The sequence below is a fragment of the Lontra canadensis genome, unplaced genomic scaffold, assembly GCF_010015895.1.
Source record: "Lontra canadensis isolate GAN:19392208 unplaced genomic scaffold, GSC_riverotter_1.0 scaffold28, whole genome shotgun sequence".
NCBI classification, from domain to species: domain Eukaryota; kingdom Metazoa; phylum Chordata; class Mammalia; order Carnivora; family Mustelidae; genus Lontra; species Lontra canadensis.
In genome coordinates, this window is record NW_022631022.1 from 2,679,657 (window position 1) to 2,698,947 (window position 19,291).

General features: G+C 48.1%; 1 protein-coding gene across 2 annotated transcripts in view; it reads right to left on the minus strand.

Annotated features, from left to right (window-relative positions):
• MAP2K1 (mitogen-activated protein kinase kinase 1) overlaps window positions 1–19,291 on the minus strand; it is a 77,949-nt gene that overhangs the window by 33,879 nt on the left and 24,779 nt on the right. For both annotated transcript variants that reach the window (XM_032864639.1, XM_032864640.1), the window contains exons 2-3: window positions 6,015–6,225; window positions 4,555–4,701 (exon numbers count right to left, since the gene is read on the minus strand). In XM_032864639.1, the coding sequence (XP_032720530.1) occupies window positions 4,555–4,701; window positions 6,015–6,225 (358 nt within the window). The remainder of the gene's footprint in view (window positions 1–4,554; window positions 4,702–6,014; window positions 6,226–19,291) is intronic.

A 19,291-nucleotide genomic window follows, 5' to 3' on the forward strand; every position in this document is an offset into this window, starting at 1 on the left:
AGCATGAACCACAGTCAGAATTACCCAGAGCTGCCTACAACTCACCTTACAACCTTTTAATTTCACTTCACTGTTGCCAAGGACTTGCCTTCCTTGACTAAAGCTGCTGAAATTGTACTTATTTTTAGAAGCCAATTATTAAGTAAATCAATGGTGCTTTTGTGAAGGTTTTCTATAGAAGAGACAAATGCTTTATGGAGAAAAGGAGCTCAAAAGCTTTTACTCCTGCCTGAGAACCATTCCCCCTGAATCCTCAGGTCCCCAGTTGCTCAGCTACCACGTGAGCAGGAATCTACTTCCCCCAGGGCAGGAGATTCCTATCCTGATCAGGGGGCATCCATTCATCCCTGGGGTCTCAACCATCCAGACTGGGCAGTGCAAGCACAGCTTCTTTCTAGCAGAGGTCAGCCCTAGGCTGAGCGCTTTAGAAGATAGGTGAATTTGTCCCATGGATGTCAAGGACACAAATTCATTTTAAGAAGCATCTAAAAAATGATGTGGGCCAGGGATAGATGGGCAATATGTGGTCAAGCAAATATGGCAAAACCGTAAGTGCAGAATCTGGGCGCTGGGTTTACAGTGTATACTACACCTTGCTGTGTTTAAAATTGTCCTAATTAATGAAGTGTTGGGGGAAATGTTAGCCACAAAGAACACACAGAGACAGTGACAAAGACAGAAGCCAAGAACCCCTGAAGTTGGGACGTGGCTAACGCACAGGGTCTAAACAACACCTTTGAAATGTGGAAGCTGAGACAGAACAGAAATCGCCAAAGAGAAGTGGCAATGAGCAGTCAGAGAGCTCTTCTGTCAGAGGAGGCCAGGATAGGAGCACTCTTGGACGAAGGGCTGCTTAGGGGCGAAGAAGGCATGAGCGGGTCCGGGGCTAGAACAGAAAGCTACTCTGGAGCGTGGCTGCTTAGACCTCAGGCCACAGAGCCTCACCACACGGTCCTGCCTCTGGTCACTCTGAGCCTCTCTGTCAGCATTAACATACTGTTCCAGCTGCTCTCGGTACCTGGGGATACCTAGAACAGAAAACCCCAGGCCTAACTCTCTCCCACCATGCCCTAGGCCTGACCATGCCCTCCACATCTGGGCCTCCTTCACTCTGCCACTCGACACATTTCACTCAATGGGTGCCAGACACTGTGTTTGACCCTCAAAAGGTTCTGACCCTCCCAGCTTCTGAAAGCCAGGTTTCTAGGCTCAGGCTCCCTGGGTAACTCCAGAGATATCTTCTGTTTCTGTGGGAGGACCCTACCGTTCCCACAAAGCCAAATCCATGAGAGGAAACCTGACCTGAAGATACTGGAAATGGACTGAGAGGATGGGAAACCGACCCTTGTCCCGTCCTGAGTCCTTGCGTCCTCCTGGAGGGAAAGGTTGGGTGGGAAGGGCAGAGCAAGAGGCACAAATGTTGTAATCAACAGCCAAGAATCCAAAGTGAATAAAGGGTTCCAGAATAAGGAAGCCTCACTACGGGTACATTGAAGACAAATAAAAAGACTGAATTCCTCACAGCAAGAGGTGACAGAAGGCTAACAAAACAGGTTCCAGCAAGTTCTGAATAAATGAAAAGGCCGCTGCCTATCAATGTCTGGGGCCTAATCCTAACCTCTGAGGCAAGCACCCTGGAGTTCAACCATGCTCACTCGACACATAGCATCCTTGTTCCTCTAACAAAGGGAGAACGCTGAGTGGCACAGACGTGGAGGGAATTCGGGAAGTTACCTGATGGCTCAGAAGACAGAAGCCATGAGGTGACACAGAGCCAGTGCTCAGGAGCCCTTCTGTCCACACGGACACTCCTCACCTAAGAATGCCCTAGAGTACAGCCATCCGTGCGACCAGCTCTGGAGAAGAGAGAGGCCGCTCACAGGGTCTCCATGCCCCAGCGGCTCCTATGGCACCCTTCACATCACAGGCAACACAAGTAAGTGTTTGTGAAGCTGAACCCATGCTAAGTAACGTAAACCCTGACTGGCTATAAGCGCCAAAAACCACAGAGACACAGGTGTTAGCAGGAGGCAGGACCCCTAGAGAAGAGCTAGCTGCTCCAAACATTTCTCGGCACAGAAGAGAAAATCCTGAGAGAGCCTAAAATTTAAAGATAGCAGACCTGGTCAGAGACACTAGTCAGAACTGAGCTCACCGACATTTACTCGTTATAGAACTTGGACTAATTACTAACTCTCAAGGCCATGTTCCCTGCATCTACCACCTTAGGGAGGGTGGTCCACACTGTGTCTCACAGGAGAGGGCTGATGGGATTAATAATTTCCACGACATGGAAAGGACTCGCCAAGTGATGGAAGATGGGAGAGCTAGTCACTATTATGTCTAGCCATGCCGCCACCCGCCTTCCATTATTGCAGTAACACCTACGAGGGAAAAGTCTCCTCTGGCCATTACTCCCAGCCTCTCCCCCTTCTAGTTCTCAAGGACCTCCCCTCCCAGTTACCCATCTTCATCCAAAACTCCGGGCGAGAGCTAGAAAACCAACCATCATCAGCACAAAGCACCCAAGAAACCCAAAGCATAAGGGACAGCCCCCTCCCCCTGCGCCACACCCCGCCAGAGGGAGGCTAAGACCCAAGGGGAAAATATCAGCACTCCAAGATTGAGGGAGGACCAAACCAGACATATTTACGTGCTTCCCAGAGGCTGCTGCACTCCTGTTCAAGCAAGAGGAAGGAGAGCTTTCTCAGTGACCTTCAGGCACGCAGAAGATGTTTCAGGGTCTGCGTTCCACACGGCTCCCCACCAGTCAGCAGATGCCTCCAAAAGTGTGCACGGCACCCCCCGATCGTTCCCATGAAGAGAAGTTCAAAGTAATGGGGCACCGGCAAGGGACAAACCTCCCTGGCAGGTGCTCCTGGAGTTCATTAAGGCCAGAACCCGGGGCTGTCCTTCCAGAGGTCAGGGCAGGAAGGAAGTGCAGCTGCTGAGGGACACTTGGCCGGCCCAAGAACTGAAAGCACAGCAGCCAGAAGTGCACAGACTGGGTCACGTCAGCCCTCGTCTCTGAGCTGTCAGCTCCAGTGAGAATGAAGTGGGCGCTACTGTTCGCAGAAGCCAGGCCTGGAGTCAGTGCCTCAAGTCTGACTCCGTTATCTTCCCTAATCCTTGAGGGCTCATCTACTAAGAGGGAGGTAGACGAATGGCCATTGTACAGAAGGAGGAAATAAGAGAATCAGAAAGAAACATGCCCGAGGTCCCGAAGAGAAGGTGACAGTCTGTAAACAAGTCATTATTGAGCACCTGCTGTGTGCCAGGACTATTCTGGGCGCTGGAGACACAGTGGCAAACAAGACAGTGTCTACTTGGATTTTTGTGGAGAAGGGAGATATGAATAAACATCTCAGATTCCAGGGCACCTGGATGGCTCAGTCACTAAGCGTCTGCATTCAGCTCAGGTCATGATCCCAGGGTCCTGGGATCGAGCCCCGCATCAGGCTGCCTACTCAGCAGGGTGCCTGCTTCTCCCTCTCCCACTCCCCCTGCTTGTGTTCCCTCTCACTCTGTCCAATAAATAAATAAAATCTTTAAAAAAATAAAACAAAAACAGCTCGGATTCCAAAGTCCCCTGTTGCCTCATGGGGACAGGGAAAAACTGCGATCACGAAGCCAGCTTCTCTCTCTGAAATTCTAGCATCCAGGATGGAAACAGAGCCTCAATCACTATCCAGGGGATTCAACGAAGTACTGGCCTTGGGGTCCGACAGTCTTGGTTTAAATTCTAATTCCATTAACTAGCTGCAGGACCTTGGGCTAGTCATTCATTTTTCTGGGCCTCAGTCTCCTCATTTATAAATCGCAGATGATCTACCCAGCCAATGAGGTTGTTGAGAAAATGCAGTGAAGTATCAATCTGTGTTAGGCAGTACATGACGGGATATATACCCGACACAGTAATCCGTATTAGTACTGCTAACATTATTATTGCTGTGCACTGTTACTGTTACTATTACTATTAGGCACTGGGAAGACAGGAAGGGACTCCAGGCAGCTAATGGTACAAAGACTGGTAATTCAGGTCCACACAATTAATCTGTAAGCGCCCCCTTATTTGCCCCCTCTGATGTGTACCAGGTGGTGTTACTTCTCTGCACGCCAAAAGAACCCCTCCGGACTGTCCTTAAAGCAGATTACAGTCTCCGAGCATGGGAATGTCTCATCTCCACAACCCCAGAAATGGGTGCCTAGCACACGACACTGCACATCATAAATGGATTTAAACTACACTAAGCAGATTTTACCCACATCAAAATCTTGGGGGCAAGAAAACTGGGAGATGTGCTCTGGGCATTCCCACCAGGGTTACCTGGTTGCTGTCACCTCTCTTTGCAGAGAGGAGGGGATCTCAGAAAGAGGCCTGTTGTCTTTGGTTATTATTCCAGGTTCTACAGTCACACTTCCCAGATGTCCAAGACAGGGATATGGATGCAGGGAGGAACGGGGAGGCAGCCAGTCGCATCCCAAACCAAAGATGAGCCCAGAGCCATCCGACTCCCAGGCCACTGCCCCAGAACCTGGAAGACTGCCACATACCATGTGCTCCATGCAGATACTGATCTCGCCATCGCTATAGAAGGCACCGTAGAAGCCCACGATGTAGGGGGAGTTGCACTCGTGTAGAACCTGCAGCTCCCTTATGATCTGGTTCCGGATTGCAGGTTTGATCTCCAGGTGAATGAGCTGGGAAAAGAGAGGTGGGAGGAAAAGAGGCTTTAAAAATACACAGAGGCATGAATGCATGGATGGATGGGAGCGTTCTTCAATGCTTAAGCTCTTAAAGGCGGCAAGAGAGGAGACGGGCACGGTGTAACTAACAAGTTTCCACCTGACCAAAGCACTCGGTGCCAACCTATCAAGGCATGTATTACTACTGGAGTAGCTGGAGCCAGGGGAGGGTGTGCCTCTGTTCCTAGAGCCAAGAGTGAGGAAGAGGGAAGCTTACCCCTCCCAAGAACAAAGCTGAATGGAGAGTTCCCTCCAAAAGGACCAGTGAAGCTGAGAGATGAGGGGAAAAGCAGCCTTGAGGACCTGGCTGACACCCAAGGGTTGTGGGAGTGGAAGGGTATAAGGAACTGGGCATGTGGACCTCAGCTGCCCAGGAGATTGCCCCTTAACCTCTGGGGCCTGAGGTGGTGGAGAGCCATCTGAGGCCTCAGGTGCCACCTTATGACCCCCTCATACTGTCCCTGGTTTCATCCAGGAGACAGGTTGACAGACACATCCACCATATGAAATGGGTACTGAGTAAGACTAAGCCACCAGCAAGGGTCACAGACAAGGAGTGCCAGAGGACGCGGGAGCCGTGGTTATCGTGGTGGGCTGGAGCAGCTAGCAGAAGCCAGACAGGAGGCGGGCCGCGGAGACGGGCACTGCTTGAAAGAAGGAAGGAGCAGCCCGAGCAAACATTTGCCAACGGGATTAAAGCTGGTGGGCCAGGAAACACGCAAGAGCCCGGCCTTCCTATAGCAGGGGCCACATTCGGAAAGAGGAGGACCACGGGTGGACAGAAGTCCACCTCCAACACCGCGGGCTACATGGGGCCATGGCAGGGAGCAGAGATATCACACTGCAGGGAGATACAGGAGAAGTGCCCACGGGGCCGGAATGCAGGCAAACAGCTTGAAATCAGGGTCTAGTGCATCGCTGCCTGGCTAAATGAAAGTGTTTTCTCTTGCACGGGAAAATGGCAAAGAGGCCCCCTGCATTCTTTCCAGAGCACGCAGAAGGCTAAGGAAGGTCACCAGCAGTTCTTTTCCAGTCTGGGGGTGGGGATGAATACACGGACAGGCCACCAGTGCATTTATCCTATCAACTCACAGATAACAGGAGCTCAAAATTCAAACTGCACAAACAGGTACTGAGTGAAAAGTCAGTCTTTCTCCCACCGGCCCCAGGCCCCAGATCTTTCAAGAGATAATCCAATTACCTATTCACCAAGGCCAACCTGATTCAGCACCCCCACCTTTTTTAAATTTTTTTTTAAGTGGCCTCACCTTTCTGGCCATGACCAGGCCTGACGGCTTGTGGGAGACCTTGAACACCACACCACCATTGCCCGCACCCAGCTCACTGATCTTCTCGAAGTCGTCATCCTTCAATTCCCCGACCTTCTGCTTCTGGGTGAGAAAGGCCTCAAGGCGCTTCCGCTGCTGCTCATCAAGCTCCAACTCCTCAAGCTTCTTCTGCAAGGCCTCCAGGTTGGTCCTGTCCCAAAGGGGGAGCGTGAGTTAGAACCGACATCAGAGGGGTTTCCCCCAGAGAAGTATCTGTGTGGTGGAGAGTTCCAGCTCTGGGGCCAGACGGAGAGCGGACGCAGGGGTTCTGGGGGAGGGTTCCATGCGGTGGTTCTGGGGCCTTCACTACACCACCCAACATCCCTCGCCAGTGACACCCTTCTCCTTTCGAGGCCTCGGTTTCCTCATTTGTCAAACGAGGGAATTAGATCTCTCTCACTATGCTGCAAGTCTACAGAAGGAACCAAAAAATCTGCTAAAATCCTGAACGAGCCACCTTCATCTGCTTTAAAATCCCCCTTCCAAAGGTCCTTCTAGTATTGGATTTATTAAGCTAACACCCATACACAAAATAAAATCTATTTCCTAAAAAAATCTATTTCATTAAACTGAAATCAAACCAAACCATAAAAACAGGCTCTAAACTGAATGGCAACAGCAGAAACTCTTCTCTAATGCAACCAGGTCAGGAGCCAGGTTAATCAAAGCAAGGAATCCTAAAAATATATACCTAAAGTTTTTATTTTTGCATAATATATATAAATGTCCATTTATTCACCCATCTTCTAATGTAGGTAGGACAAGGCCCTCTCTTTGAATAAAATTCCACTGGTAAGAGCCCCACACCATCCTCTCACATGAACCAGAACAATACACTATCATTTCCAATGCCTGATTCTTTAAAGTAGAGTAAAAACGTAGACACAGAATATCAAAACAAGGGGCGCCTGGGTGGCTCAGTGGTTAAAGCCTCTGCCTTCGGCTTAGGTCATGATCTCAGGGTCCTGGGATGGAGCCCTGCATCACATCGGGCTGTCTGCTCAGAAGGAAGCCTGCCTCTCTGCCTACTTGTGATCTCTGTTTGTCAAATGAATAAATTAAAAAATCTTTAAAATATATATATAGCAACACAAAACTGTTAGATTTTAGGATTTCCCCCCATCTTGATGCTCACCTAATTGTATAATAATGTTTAGTGAGCTAGACTTACTGAGTCTTTCCAGGGCTTTTAATTAGTGGTCAAAGGGGGTGGGGAACCCACTTCACCTGCAGGTGTGTTTCACCAGTTTATCTCATATTTAAGTATGTTACATAATTACAACGCCAGCCACAACCATACAAACGACTCTGGGAACAAACCAGCTCTTGGTAAGCACATAATTTCACCAGTGGGTACAGAGGTGAGTGGGCAGAGCAGAGTGGCCTGCGAGCTGTGCATTCAGCACGCTGGTGGGCAATACTGAGTTTACAGAGAACAGAAAAGCATTCGTTACTCCGGGGAACTCTTGAAGGAAACAGTGGTAAAGAGCTTCCACTGTGTTTCAGGTGATTTTAACCCTAAACAAACACGGCAACAAGACCATCATTACACATCAGAAGGCTGAAGCCCGCCCCCAACATACACGCCCCACTTCTGAGCTTCATGGGTGGGAGTAAGCATCATCTTCCACCCTTCATTCATCCTCTTTTCCAACTCTCAAGAAGGCAGGGAGATCCAAACCCTCCTGCCTCCCTGGTCTATGGAAAGATGCAACACACCTTACAAATAACAGTGTACTATAGAGAGGGCACCAGGCTGGCCTCCCCAGAACCCTCATCTCAGTCTTCACGCCTCCAGGACTATGAAAAAATACCTTTCTGTCATTCAAGCCAACCAGTCTATGACATTTTGTTATGCAGCCCCAACAGACTAAGACAGCTGGTAATTCTCATCCTGCTGAAAGGCTCAACCATGTCTCACAGCTGCCCCGGCCTCTCAGGGGTAGGGGCCCAGAACCAGTATGGCTGGAAGGATACTGTGCACACCTTCAGGTTTCCTGACTCTCAGGAACCCATCAATGACAACGTCTGGAGACACCTGTCAAACGCGGACAGACCCCACAGCTAAAACTTCAGTGAGGTTCCGGCTGCCTATAGGGCTCAGCAGTCTACTCCAAGGGCTTCTGTTAAACACGCATGCATGCTGGGCAGGTGATGGGGCGGGGACTGAATGGAAGAAGTCATTCTCCTCACAGCACTGTGTACTGTTACACTTGCTCATGCATTTAATTTTCAACAGAGGCCAAACGCAAGCACAGATGGGTAAAGTGACTTGTCTAAGGTCACACAGCTAAAAGCAACAGAGCAACGATGGAAACCTGGGCAGAGAGAATCTCTAATTTTAACCATAATGCTAGACTACCTCTTCAAAAAGTTCAATACTTTCAAGGAAGGCAACCTGTCAACAAGGGTAAGATCCTAGCAGGGGCCTCTGTGACAGGAGGGCTCGACTGCTCATAAAGATGGGGCACCTCCACAAACCGCCCTTTGCTCCAGATGCAATCCTGCCTACCCTGCAATGCACATCAAGTTCAATGCTGCCTTGCAAATTAACACTGGCCAGAAGAAACCCCACCCAATAGGCAAAAAGAAGAAATGCTAACTCTGCTCATTTTCCCGACTTTGTAGAAACCAGTAATTCTCCCACCATCCGGAAGAAAAACTTAATCTGGCCTTCCTCCCTCCTCAACCTGTCTAACCACCTACCCCACCAGCTAAGGTGCTGGCTCCTCACTGGTGCGTTCAGAAGGCTGAGCCACAGAGGGACACAGTAAAGACTCCACACTGAGTTGCCCTGACTTTCCTGATGACCGGGGGTGAAACAGCACTGCCAAGCTGACAAGTCATTAGTAATCGGGAATCCCAGATCCTTACCCTGACTGCTAGCTAAGCGAGCACGGACTGCTCATTTAACTCGAACACATCTCCGTCTTCTCTCCTGTCAAATGGAATCACAACTCTATGCTTCCTTCACCAGGGGAAGACCAGAACAGAAAACCATGGGGAAGAACTATGGGATTCTGGCACACTTCTACACTAGTGTCAGGGCAAGTGCGGGTAGGCTGGAGGAGGGGCTGCCAAGGCAGCAACAATGGAATCCAGAAGTTACCACCTTTTCCCTTAACAATTCTTAAAACTCTTGAAAAGTTTCTTAAAAGAACTGTTGCAGAGGATGAAAGACAAAGGGTTTTATCTGAAGGTGAAAGGACAATCCCGGCATCTCAGCAGCTTTCAGTACTCATTAAAAAGAAATCAATCAATAACGTAGCTGTGTTTAGTACTGTTTCCTCCCTCTCGGGGAGTCAGTGATGTTCCACATGGTTCCTGCCCCACCCCACCCCAAGCTGAAATGCTTCCAGCAAAGGAAAAGGGGGGCCTGTCACTCCTCAACCACACCACCAGTCTCCACATCTCGGAGGACCAGAACCTGTCTCTTGCACAATCTTTGGTTTTAACTGAAATCAGCAAAATCAGGACTATGGATCAAGACAGGGCACTGGAGCTCAAAACAATAAATATATCTATCTCACACTCACACACACACACACACACACAGTCCTCCGGGGATCAGCTGTGATGTCTGCCTCCCATCACCCCATGCACCACAGCAGAGAGAAAATAACTCACAGCAACATGAATTCTGCACCGTGGCTGTCTTACAATAAACACAAGTGCATCAAGATACAAGAAAATTATAGGTTTGAAATGGGAAGGCAGAGAAGAGCAAGAAATGTGGAGAAAAACAAGGGTTGTCATTTGTGTTCTGAAAACACCAAGGAGGCACAATGAAGTGGGTGGAGAAAGGACGATCCTATGGGCAAGAACATCTCCTTCCCTCTCCCTCATCCCACCCATCTGCTAAGCCTAAGGGCGCTGCCACAACTGGAATCTTGCATTTGTGGCTCCTGCATTTAAACCAGGAAGCAGCATAAAACGTAGCACAGGGAGGGACCTCTAAGACCCTAATGGACCCATTCTACACGTGAGGAAACAGAGGTCCAGAGAGGACAAAGTCACATGACTTATGGGCAGCTAGCTCTCCCAATTCCTAGAACAGAGCACCTTTCAAGGCCCCACACTGCCATCGCCAACCCTGATGGTCACTGCGATGGGAAGCTGACCTAAAGGAATGATTTAAGGGGGTGGGAGATAACATCTGGACAACGGAAAGGGGTCGTCAAACTGCCACACCCCAACAGAAATACGCCACGGCAGCATGCCAACACCAACCAGTGGTCTGTCACCAGCCTGAGCCTTGCTCTAGCCTGGGTGGCAGGCCCTGCCAGGAAGGAGCCCCGAGGGAAGAGCAGAAGATGACAATCCGTGACCGTGCTGGAGCAGAGAAAGGGTCCCAGCACAGGCAGGGGGTGTCCTCAGGGAGCTCAGGGACTCGGGAAGTTCTCTCTCCCTGCGACATTGGGCAGGGAGGAATGCTACTGTGGCTGGGAAGAAAGAGGGCAGGCAGAAGACCCAAGCCAAGGGCAAATAGCATCAAGAGACTGACTGCAACCCCTCCAACCTCACCCTGTATAACCGCCATCTGTGAGATCTTGGGCAAGCTACCACCCTTCCTGGCACTCTGTTTCCACACCCAGTTTAAAAAAAAAAAAAAAAAGTACAAGGGGAGGAGGAGAGAAGGGAAGGGGAGAGTTGTCTAGTTTGCGGTCTCTGGGATCAAACCACGCCTGTCAATGTGACAACCAGCTGAGGAAGTAGAGTAAGACTGAGTGCGTGTTCAGGTTGAAAAGCCAAAGATCTTCAAGAGAAGGGATACGGGGGGGGGGGGGTGGAGATGAACTGGCTTTGGGTTCTCTACAGAGTCAAACATGGATGGGGGTATGTGGGGGTTACAAAGAAGGTGCCAGGGTGGCTCAGTTGGTTAAGTGTCTGCCTTTGGCTCAGGTCATGATCTCAGGGTCCTGGAATGGAGGCCCACAATAGGGCCCCTGCTCAGCAGGGTGTCTGCTTCTCCCTCTCCCTCTGCCCTCCCCTGATCATCTCCTCTCTTTCTCTCAAAAATAAGTAAATAAAAGTATTTTAAAACGAATAAACAAACAAAACAACAAAGAGTCTAAGAGAGGAAAGAATGGGCCTGAAGGGGGAAGGCAGCGAGGACCAAAGGCACAGCTAACCGATTCCAGACTCCACCCCAGGCTAGCCCGTCAGTGTTAGGGTGTGCAGTTTAGGCTAGCCCCAAAGAGCACGGTGGAGAAGGGGTTCTATACCCTTACCCCTCAAACCTACAGGCCACTCTGGGAAGGGCTGCTCAGCTCACTAGACAATAAAATTCTAGGGTTACATAAGAAAGAAGCCAGATGGAACAACAAAATATGTGTTCTTCTGCATCTATGTCAAATTCAAGGAAAGGCAAAACTAATCTACGCAGTTATAAAGCATAAAAGTGAACACGCTTTTGGGTGGGGGCAGTAACCAGAAGGGGACATATGATGGTTAATTTTATGTGTCAGCTTTGACAGGGCCACAATGCTAAGGTATTTGGTCAAACTTTATTCAGAATGTTTCTACAAAAGTGGGGTTTGTGGGGAGGGGAAAGGGATAAGAATAACATCTAAACCGGTCAACTTTGAGTAAAGCAGATTACTCTCCATAATGTGGAGTGGGATTCATCCAGTCAGTTTAAGGCCCTAAAAGAACAAAAACTAACCTCCCCAAAGAAGGCAGTGTGCCAGCAGACTGCCTTTGGACTTCTGTACAAGTCTTCCATGGGTCTCCAGCCTGCCAGGCTACCCTGCAAACTGTGGACTTCACAGGCTTCTGTAGTTCCACAGCCAATTCCTTAAAAAGTTGCAGTTAGGTCAGTGTCTGTCTGTCTCTAATCTCTCTCTCTCTCTCAATTTCTATTTCTTCCTCTCTATATATGCATATATCTTGGATGCTGTGGTCTGATTTCTTTTTATTCCTTTCCTCCTTGTGTCTCAGTCTGGATACTTTTTTTTTTTTTTTCCTCCAGTTTAGATTATTTCTACTAACCTATCTTCAGGGTCACTGATTCTTTCCTCAGTTGCCTCCAATTGGCTGACAGACCCGTTGACCTCCAATGTCATGTTTTTAAAATTTTCTAGCATTTTCACTCATCTTTGGTTTCCATCTCTTCTGAAATTCCTCATTTGTTCATGCATGTTGTCCATAATCATAGGATATTTTAAAGCCCCTGTCCATTCATTTCAACATGTGGGCCACCTCTGAGTCTAGTTCTATCAATGGTCTTATCTCTTGTAAGTTGTTTTTCTCTCTCTCGATTCAGCGTCTTTTAACATTGCACTGAATGGTACACACTGTACTTGGAGAATAAGGACTGAGGGACATCATCTTTATGCTCAGAAATGGGCACATTCTTCTGTCGTGCTGTCAGCATGTATTCGCTGGGAGCTGAGCTAGGTTTGGGTTTTTTGGTGAACACTGGTAATCTCCATACACCACAGGCTGCCGATTTCTCCAGCAATGAGTTTTATCTTGCGCTCCAAGTGGAGCCTGAGCTGCAGAGAATTTCCCCCCACCTCAGCGTTCCTAATCCTCCCTCAGCTTTAAACCGTCCCGTGATGCCTGGCCACAGAGTGAGATCTTTCCTCATGCCTCTGCCCCTCCTCTAGAGATTGAGCACAATTACTTTTACATAACACCCTCACATCATCTCTGTGACCACCTTTTATTTCTTATCACATCATTGGCTTGAAGTGCCCTTAGCTGTCTGTATTCCTCTCCCTGTGTCACAAAGGGCCTTCTGGTGCCGAAACGCATGCATCCTCAGAGAAGGCCTGCAAAGATAAAACAGTCCATATCCTCTCAAAGAAAAAGGCAGTGAGGATGAGAAAAGGGTCAGTGGAGTGAACGTGTGGACAAGAAGAAATGACCAGGGCCTTAAGCTGTACAGCCTGGGAAACCAGACACCATACCTATGGGAGTGATAGGGAAGTTCTCTCCAGTCCTGGGTCAGCCTCAGTCTTAAACAGGCCCGGCGAACACGGACTTGCCCTCCTCTCCATGGCAACCAAAACGACCTAGCATCTGTGGCAGTTCTTGGGCAGGAGAAAGCTTCCTCCTCCACCTCCAGCCATAGACCTCTACTTTGTGTTGGTGTTGAACCCAGCTTTGGGCTTAGACTCTTAAGCGCCTATGGGAAGACAAACTTTAGTACAGCCGTTACCCTGCCTGGTTCATAATGTGCTTCACTGAATTTAGCAGAAGTAATTTTTTCCCTTTTCCTTGATGCTGGCTGCTAATGTAAATCATTTCTTGGCCGCCTACTCTCCACTGCTTGCTGACAGACATATAGGTGAGCAAAGTCTCACAGTTGTTCTGGAAAGCAGCCCCCAGATCCACCTCCAGGGCCAGTGACATATGTAGGAATCAGCTGCTTCTGGGTCAGCACAGAGCTGGTCTTTCACAGTGGGACATAAAACTACTAGAAAGAATAAAGAAAAAAAAACAACATGGCATGTAGCTGCCATTTACTCTTTGCTGCAGAAATTAAGTGTGAAGGCTTTGGGAGTCAGAAGACTTGGGTCCAACTCAGAAAGCACTCAATCTGTCAACTATTCATGTTACTTTACCCTTACCTGTTCTCACAGGTAAAACAGGAGAGTTAAACTAGGTGGTCTTTAAAGTCCTTTTCAGTGCTAAAGTTCTCTAATCCTAAAACCAGATTCATCCTGCAGTTTTCGAAGAACAGAACTTTACAGCTAAGTCCAAGGGCCATGCATCTCTGCGAACATGGCGGCTGCTGGCTTCCCAGGCTGTACAGCTTGAGGCCCTGGTCATTTCTTCTTGTCCACATGTACAACCCACTGACCGTTTTCCCATCCTCACTGCCTTTTCCTTTGAGACGATATGGACTGTTTTATCTTTGCAGGCCTTCTCTGAGGATGCATGTGTTTCGGCACCAGAAGGCCCTTTGTGACACAGGGAGAGGAATACAGACAGCTAAGGGCACTTCAAGCCAATGACATGATGAGAAATAAAAGGCTGTTGTGGATGGGGTGCCTAGCTGGCTCAGTTGGTAGATCTTGTCTTGGGGTCATGATTTTAAGCCCCACAATGGGTGTAGAGCTTCCTTAAAAAATAAATATAAAAAACAGTTGTTGCAGAGATACCTTAAGAATGGAATGTAAAAAATGCTGAAATCATTTAAGGTGCTTAGCAAGTATTTAATAGTATTGGTTAGTAAGGGTAACATTTAATCTGCTAGTCCTCCCTACTGATTTACTGAGTACTGTGCAGCCAGTATTCTGCTAAGGTAGATGAGGCCCTTTCATCTAACACCACCATGATGTGATCACCACTGTCAGCCTCATTCTACTGATGAAACTCCTGCATCTTCATGTTTTCATGTAATAAATAATCTGGCAAAAACGTACACTGTAGTTGAGTACTGCCCTGGGGCGCTGGGGTGGCTCCGTCAGTTGAGTGTCTGACTCTCCAACTCTTTGATCTCATGTGAGTTCAGGCCCAGTGTGGAGCCTACTTTAAAAAAAAAAAAAAAAATACCGACCGTACGCCTTTCACTGGTTTCACCACCACACCCAAAAAAGGATTGGAGCAAAGACAGTTTTGCAGGTCCCCTAATTTTCTCCAGAGGCCTGGGACACAGCTCTGCAGTGCGGGAGATTCTGGCATCATCAGCCTAAGTCTTATAGGAATAGAAGCCCTGAACTGGTTTGCAATGATAAATAAAATTTAGATAGCAAAAAAAGGAGAGGGGGGCCTGGGTGGCTCAGTGGGTTGGGCCTCTGCCTTTGGCTCGGGTCTTGATCTCAGGGTCCTTGGATCGAGCTCTGCATCAGGCTCTCCGCCCAGCAGGGAGCCTACTTCCCCCTTTCTCTCTCTCTGCCTGCCTCTCTGCCTACTTGTGATCTCTCTCTGTCAAATAAATAAGTAAAATTTAAAAAAAAAAAAAAAGGAGAAAGGGTATTCTAGTGTGGTCTGCCCTATAGAAAATGGAGAGTAAGGCTATGATGAGCAAAAAAAAGTGTTAGAGGAATGTCACATTAAAAAGAGGGTCCTGGGAGCACCTGGGTAGCCCAGTAGGTTAAGCCTCTGCCTTGGGCCCAGGTCATGATGGAGCCCTGCCATCAGGCTCTCTGCTCAGTGGGGAGCCTGCTTCTCCCTCTCTCTCTGCCTACTTGTGATCTCTCTCTGTCAAATAAATAAAATATTTTAAAAAAAGAAGAAGAAGAAGAAGGTCCTGAGGGTCAGGACAAGTGTTTCTCTTTAATTTCATTTTCAATCAAGTAGCTTCCAGGACAATCAACAAATGTGCTTCAAAGTCAGGAAAACAGGTTTAATTAAGAAAAGATAAACAGGGGCGCCTGGATGGCTCAGTCGGTAGTGTGTGCAACTCTTGCTCTCACAGCTCTGAGTTCAAGCCCCACACTGGGTGTGGAGCCTACTTAAAAAAAAAAGAAAAAGGATAAATAATCACATATTCCTACCCTTAGAAAACCAAACAAAAGCAAACAAAACCCAAAAACACTTCCTGGAATCAAAGAGCCTTCTGAAAGGATACAAACTGCCTTCCCATGGCGTGTTTCTGCAGAGAGTCACACTGAAAAACACACACACACACCCACACAGAGGAACCTCTGGAGTGACAGGACCACCCACTCACACAGACTCTTCTCAAATATTGAACAACATCCTGAATCAGAGAGGGGGTGTTGTATTGTTGCTTGAAAGAACTGACAGACTATGGTTTCTTCAGCTCCAATGGACAGAATTTGTTTCATATTAGCCACATATGAATTAATTTCTAAAGGATCAGTCTTTCGGAGAAGTACCAAAAAACAAAACAAAACAACAACAAAAAAAAAACAAGTGATGAAATTTGGAGACAGGAGAGCGGGGTTGGGGGAGGCAGTGGGAATCAGAAGATGGAGGATGAAAAGGAATAATGCTGTTACTTGATGAGGACAAAAGAGGGACATAACTGTCTGATAAAGAATGAAATTTAAGAGATTCTTAAATGCTCGCCATATTATCCCCATTAACTCACTTCATCCTCACAACATTAAAAATTATATATGTTGTTCCCATTTTACAGAAATGGAAATGGAGGCCAGGAATGGTTAAGACCAGGTAGTCCTGGAACTCCAAAAGTTATCTTTTCTCCACACCTTAGGTAGAAGAATTCAGGTCCTTCAAACCATCAGCCAATCACACCTGTATTTCCTGTTAGTGACTTATTTCCTTAAGGTTCCTGGAAAGGCAACAAATTAAATCTACCCAGAGAGGAATTCCTTTTAGAGGAACATCCAAGGCTGAGTCATTTGGAGGGGGAAGGGAAGGACATGGCCCAGGTGAAGCACGCCAGTAGAAGGAGTAAAAATTCAGGTGGCCTAGAAGACAGCCAGGGGCCTACTGAGGGTGGCAGGGTGGAGAGGAGGGGCAGGAAGTCCTGGACAGGAGAAAGCACCATGGACAACCCAAGTGAAACATCCATGAAATATGTGGTCACCATCCGAGGAACAAGGGGAGCCTTGGGTCTGGTGGTGGCCACACAATAGGTGTGTTCCTGAAAGGACCAGCTGGTTGATTGTGGCCTTAGACATGTATTTGACCCCACCCAGTCCCTGCTCTTAAGATGACTAGGATGAAGACCTTTTTGAAACTGCCTATAGGGACGCCTGGGTGGCTCAGGGGGTTAGAGCCTCTGCCTTCCACTCGGGTCATGGTCCCGGGGTCCTGGGATCAAGCCCCGCATCAGGCTCTCTGCTCAGCGGGGAGCCTGCTCCCCCCACCCCCAACCTCTCTACCTGCTTCTCTGCCTGCTTGTGATCTCTGTCTGTCAAATAAATAAATAGATAGATAGAAAGAAAAAAAGAAACTGCCTATGTAGGGGTGCCTGACTAGCTCAGTCAGGAGAGCACGTGACTCTTGATCTCGGGGTTGTGAGTTCAAATCCCATGTTGGGCATGGCACCTACTTAAAAAAGAGAGAGAGAAAGGAAGAAAGGAAGAAGGAGACCACCTATGTAGTAATAGCCCATGCCACTCTATGACTCAGCAGTGCAAAGCTGCTCTTCAATGAGAGACAGAAGTACAGGACCCAATGTGACAGTCATCTTGGACCTCATAACCCAGAACCATCAGATCAGTCAAGTCCCCAGGACAAAAAAGGGACAGAGCCAATGCTCAGAAGCACAGCTAAGGCAGGAAGATACAGTCAGAGGAAACACATTGAAAATCTGTCTCCAATTCAAGTCCACACAAAGAAATCATCAATTCTCCAGACCTGTTCCTTCCTTAAATACATGAACACACGTTTATGACAGCTTGGCCCTTCTCCTTAATCAAAGTACCCACAAGAGGGGTCAGCAAACCTCATCTCTGAGAACACATAATCTCTGGAGGAAAAACCCCACTCCCTACATCACTGTCTGGCAATGAGCAACAGAAGCTGGTCTCAAGACCACAACTAGAAGTCCGTACAAGTGCTCGCTTTGGAGAAAACTACTAGCCAGGCCCTCAAATCAATAGCAGTTGGCCTGTCAGGGTCAAAACCTACCTGGCAGAAGGAACATCACAGACCAGAGAGAACCAAAACTGACTGTGCTGGCATCTGTATTCTGAAAGTGGGGGAGGTAAATGTTTGTGCTAACAAACCCCCACACAACAGAGGCTACCAGAGGACCAAGAAGGCTTGCCCATAGTTTAAAACGGCCTGATCCTCAGCCACAGCACAAGCAGAAGCAGGCCTGAACAGCATGTCGAGTAGAGCTGGAGAAATGATTTATGCTGCAGAGTAAGATGGGAGAAGTCTATTTGGAGAGTGGCTGTAAAGTGAACCAAGAGGAAAGGAGGCACCACAGCAAAGGGGCAAAGGTCATTTAAGACCAAAGCTAGTTACCACCACCAGATGTTAAGCTGTCTGTACTGCTAGAATGTAATACACCCTCCCTACCCCAGACCCTCAGTCCAATCTGCTGTGCACGGAAATAGCTTTGTGTTTATTTCATTCTTATTGTTGTTTGGTGGAAACCAGGAAAAAAAGGGCCAAATTCCAAGCTGATTCAACACAGAGCAACAAGAAGAGAAAAAACAAAAAACAAAAACGGGAACCTCGGGTCCCAGAAAAGCAAAAGTGACCATGAGAATGTAAAGCTGCAGGACTGCTCCAATCTAGAGGAGGGCAGGGAAGGTTGAACAGACATCTGCCTTATACCCATTGACACCCACAGCTGTGAAAATGCAAGGCGGCTTTATCACGGAGCAACCACTGTGGGACAGGCACGGTCTGTGCTCGAGGCTAGGAGGGTACAGATGAGGAAGACTTAGGTCCCTGACCTCACCAGGCATTGTGTGTGAGTGTGCGTGTGTGTGTATGTGTGTGAGAGAGAGAGAGAGAGACAGAGAGAGACAGGGAGAGAGAGAGACAGAGAGGGTGATTGGGAGATAAAGATATAGAGATGATGGGGTGCCTGGCTGGCTCAGTCAGTTAAAGTATCTGTCTTCAGCTCAGGTCATGATCTCAGGGTCCTGGGATCAAGCCCCACACTAGACTCCCTGCTCAGCGGGAAGCCTGCTTCTCCCTCTCCCTCTGCTGCTTCCCCTGCTCATGCTCTCTCTCTGTGTCAAATGAATAAATAAAACCTTAAAAAAAAAAAAGGTAAAGATGAAAGAAAGAAACAGGGATCACAGTGCAAGCCAAACACAGGGAAGGATACCAATGACTACAGTGTAAGGTAGACCATAAGGCTGAAAGTGAGGAGGGCAGAGGGGCCTTTGAGAACAGAGGTAAGCCTCCCCGTTCCATATGAGAGGAGGAAGGGAAAGAGAAGGTCAGCAAATGTAATGCCCAGGTTTAGTCCTGAAGGATAATCCAACTGTTTGCAGCAAGAGAAAAAGCACTGCAGGCTTGGGCATCAGCACGAAAGTTACAGGCCATTCCAAGTCGCCGGAGAGTAGGTGCATCCATCCAGAAGGGTGGACAGATGAGGCCAGAGGGTAAGATGGGGCTAGACCACAGTACACCAGGCTAAACAATCAGTTTTGAGGAAAAGGAAGGGATGTTGGGGAGATGTTGGTCAAAGGGTACAAACCTGCAGTGGAAGATGAATAGGGCCTAGAGACACCATGCACAGCACAGTCAACAATACTGTACTATAGACAGCAAAGTTGCTAAGAGGTTAGATCTTAAATCTTCTCACCACAAAAAAGACATAAATTATGTGATAGGATACATATGTTAGCTAAGGCTATGGT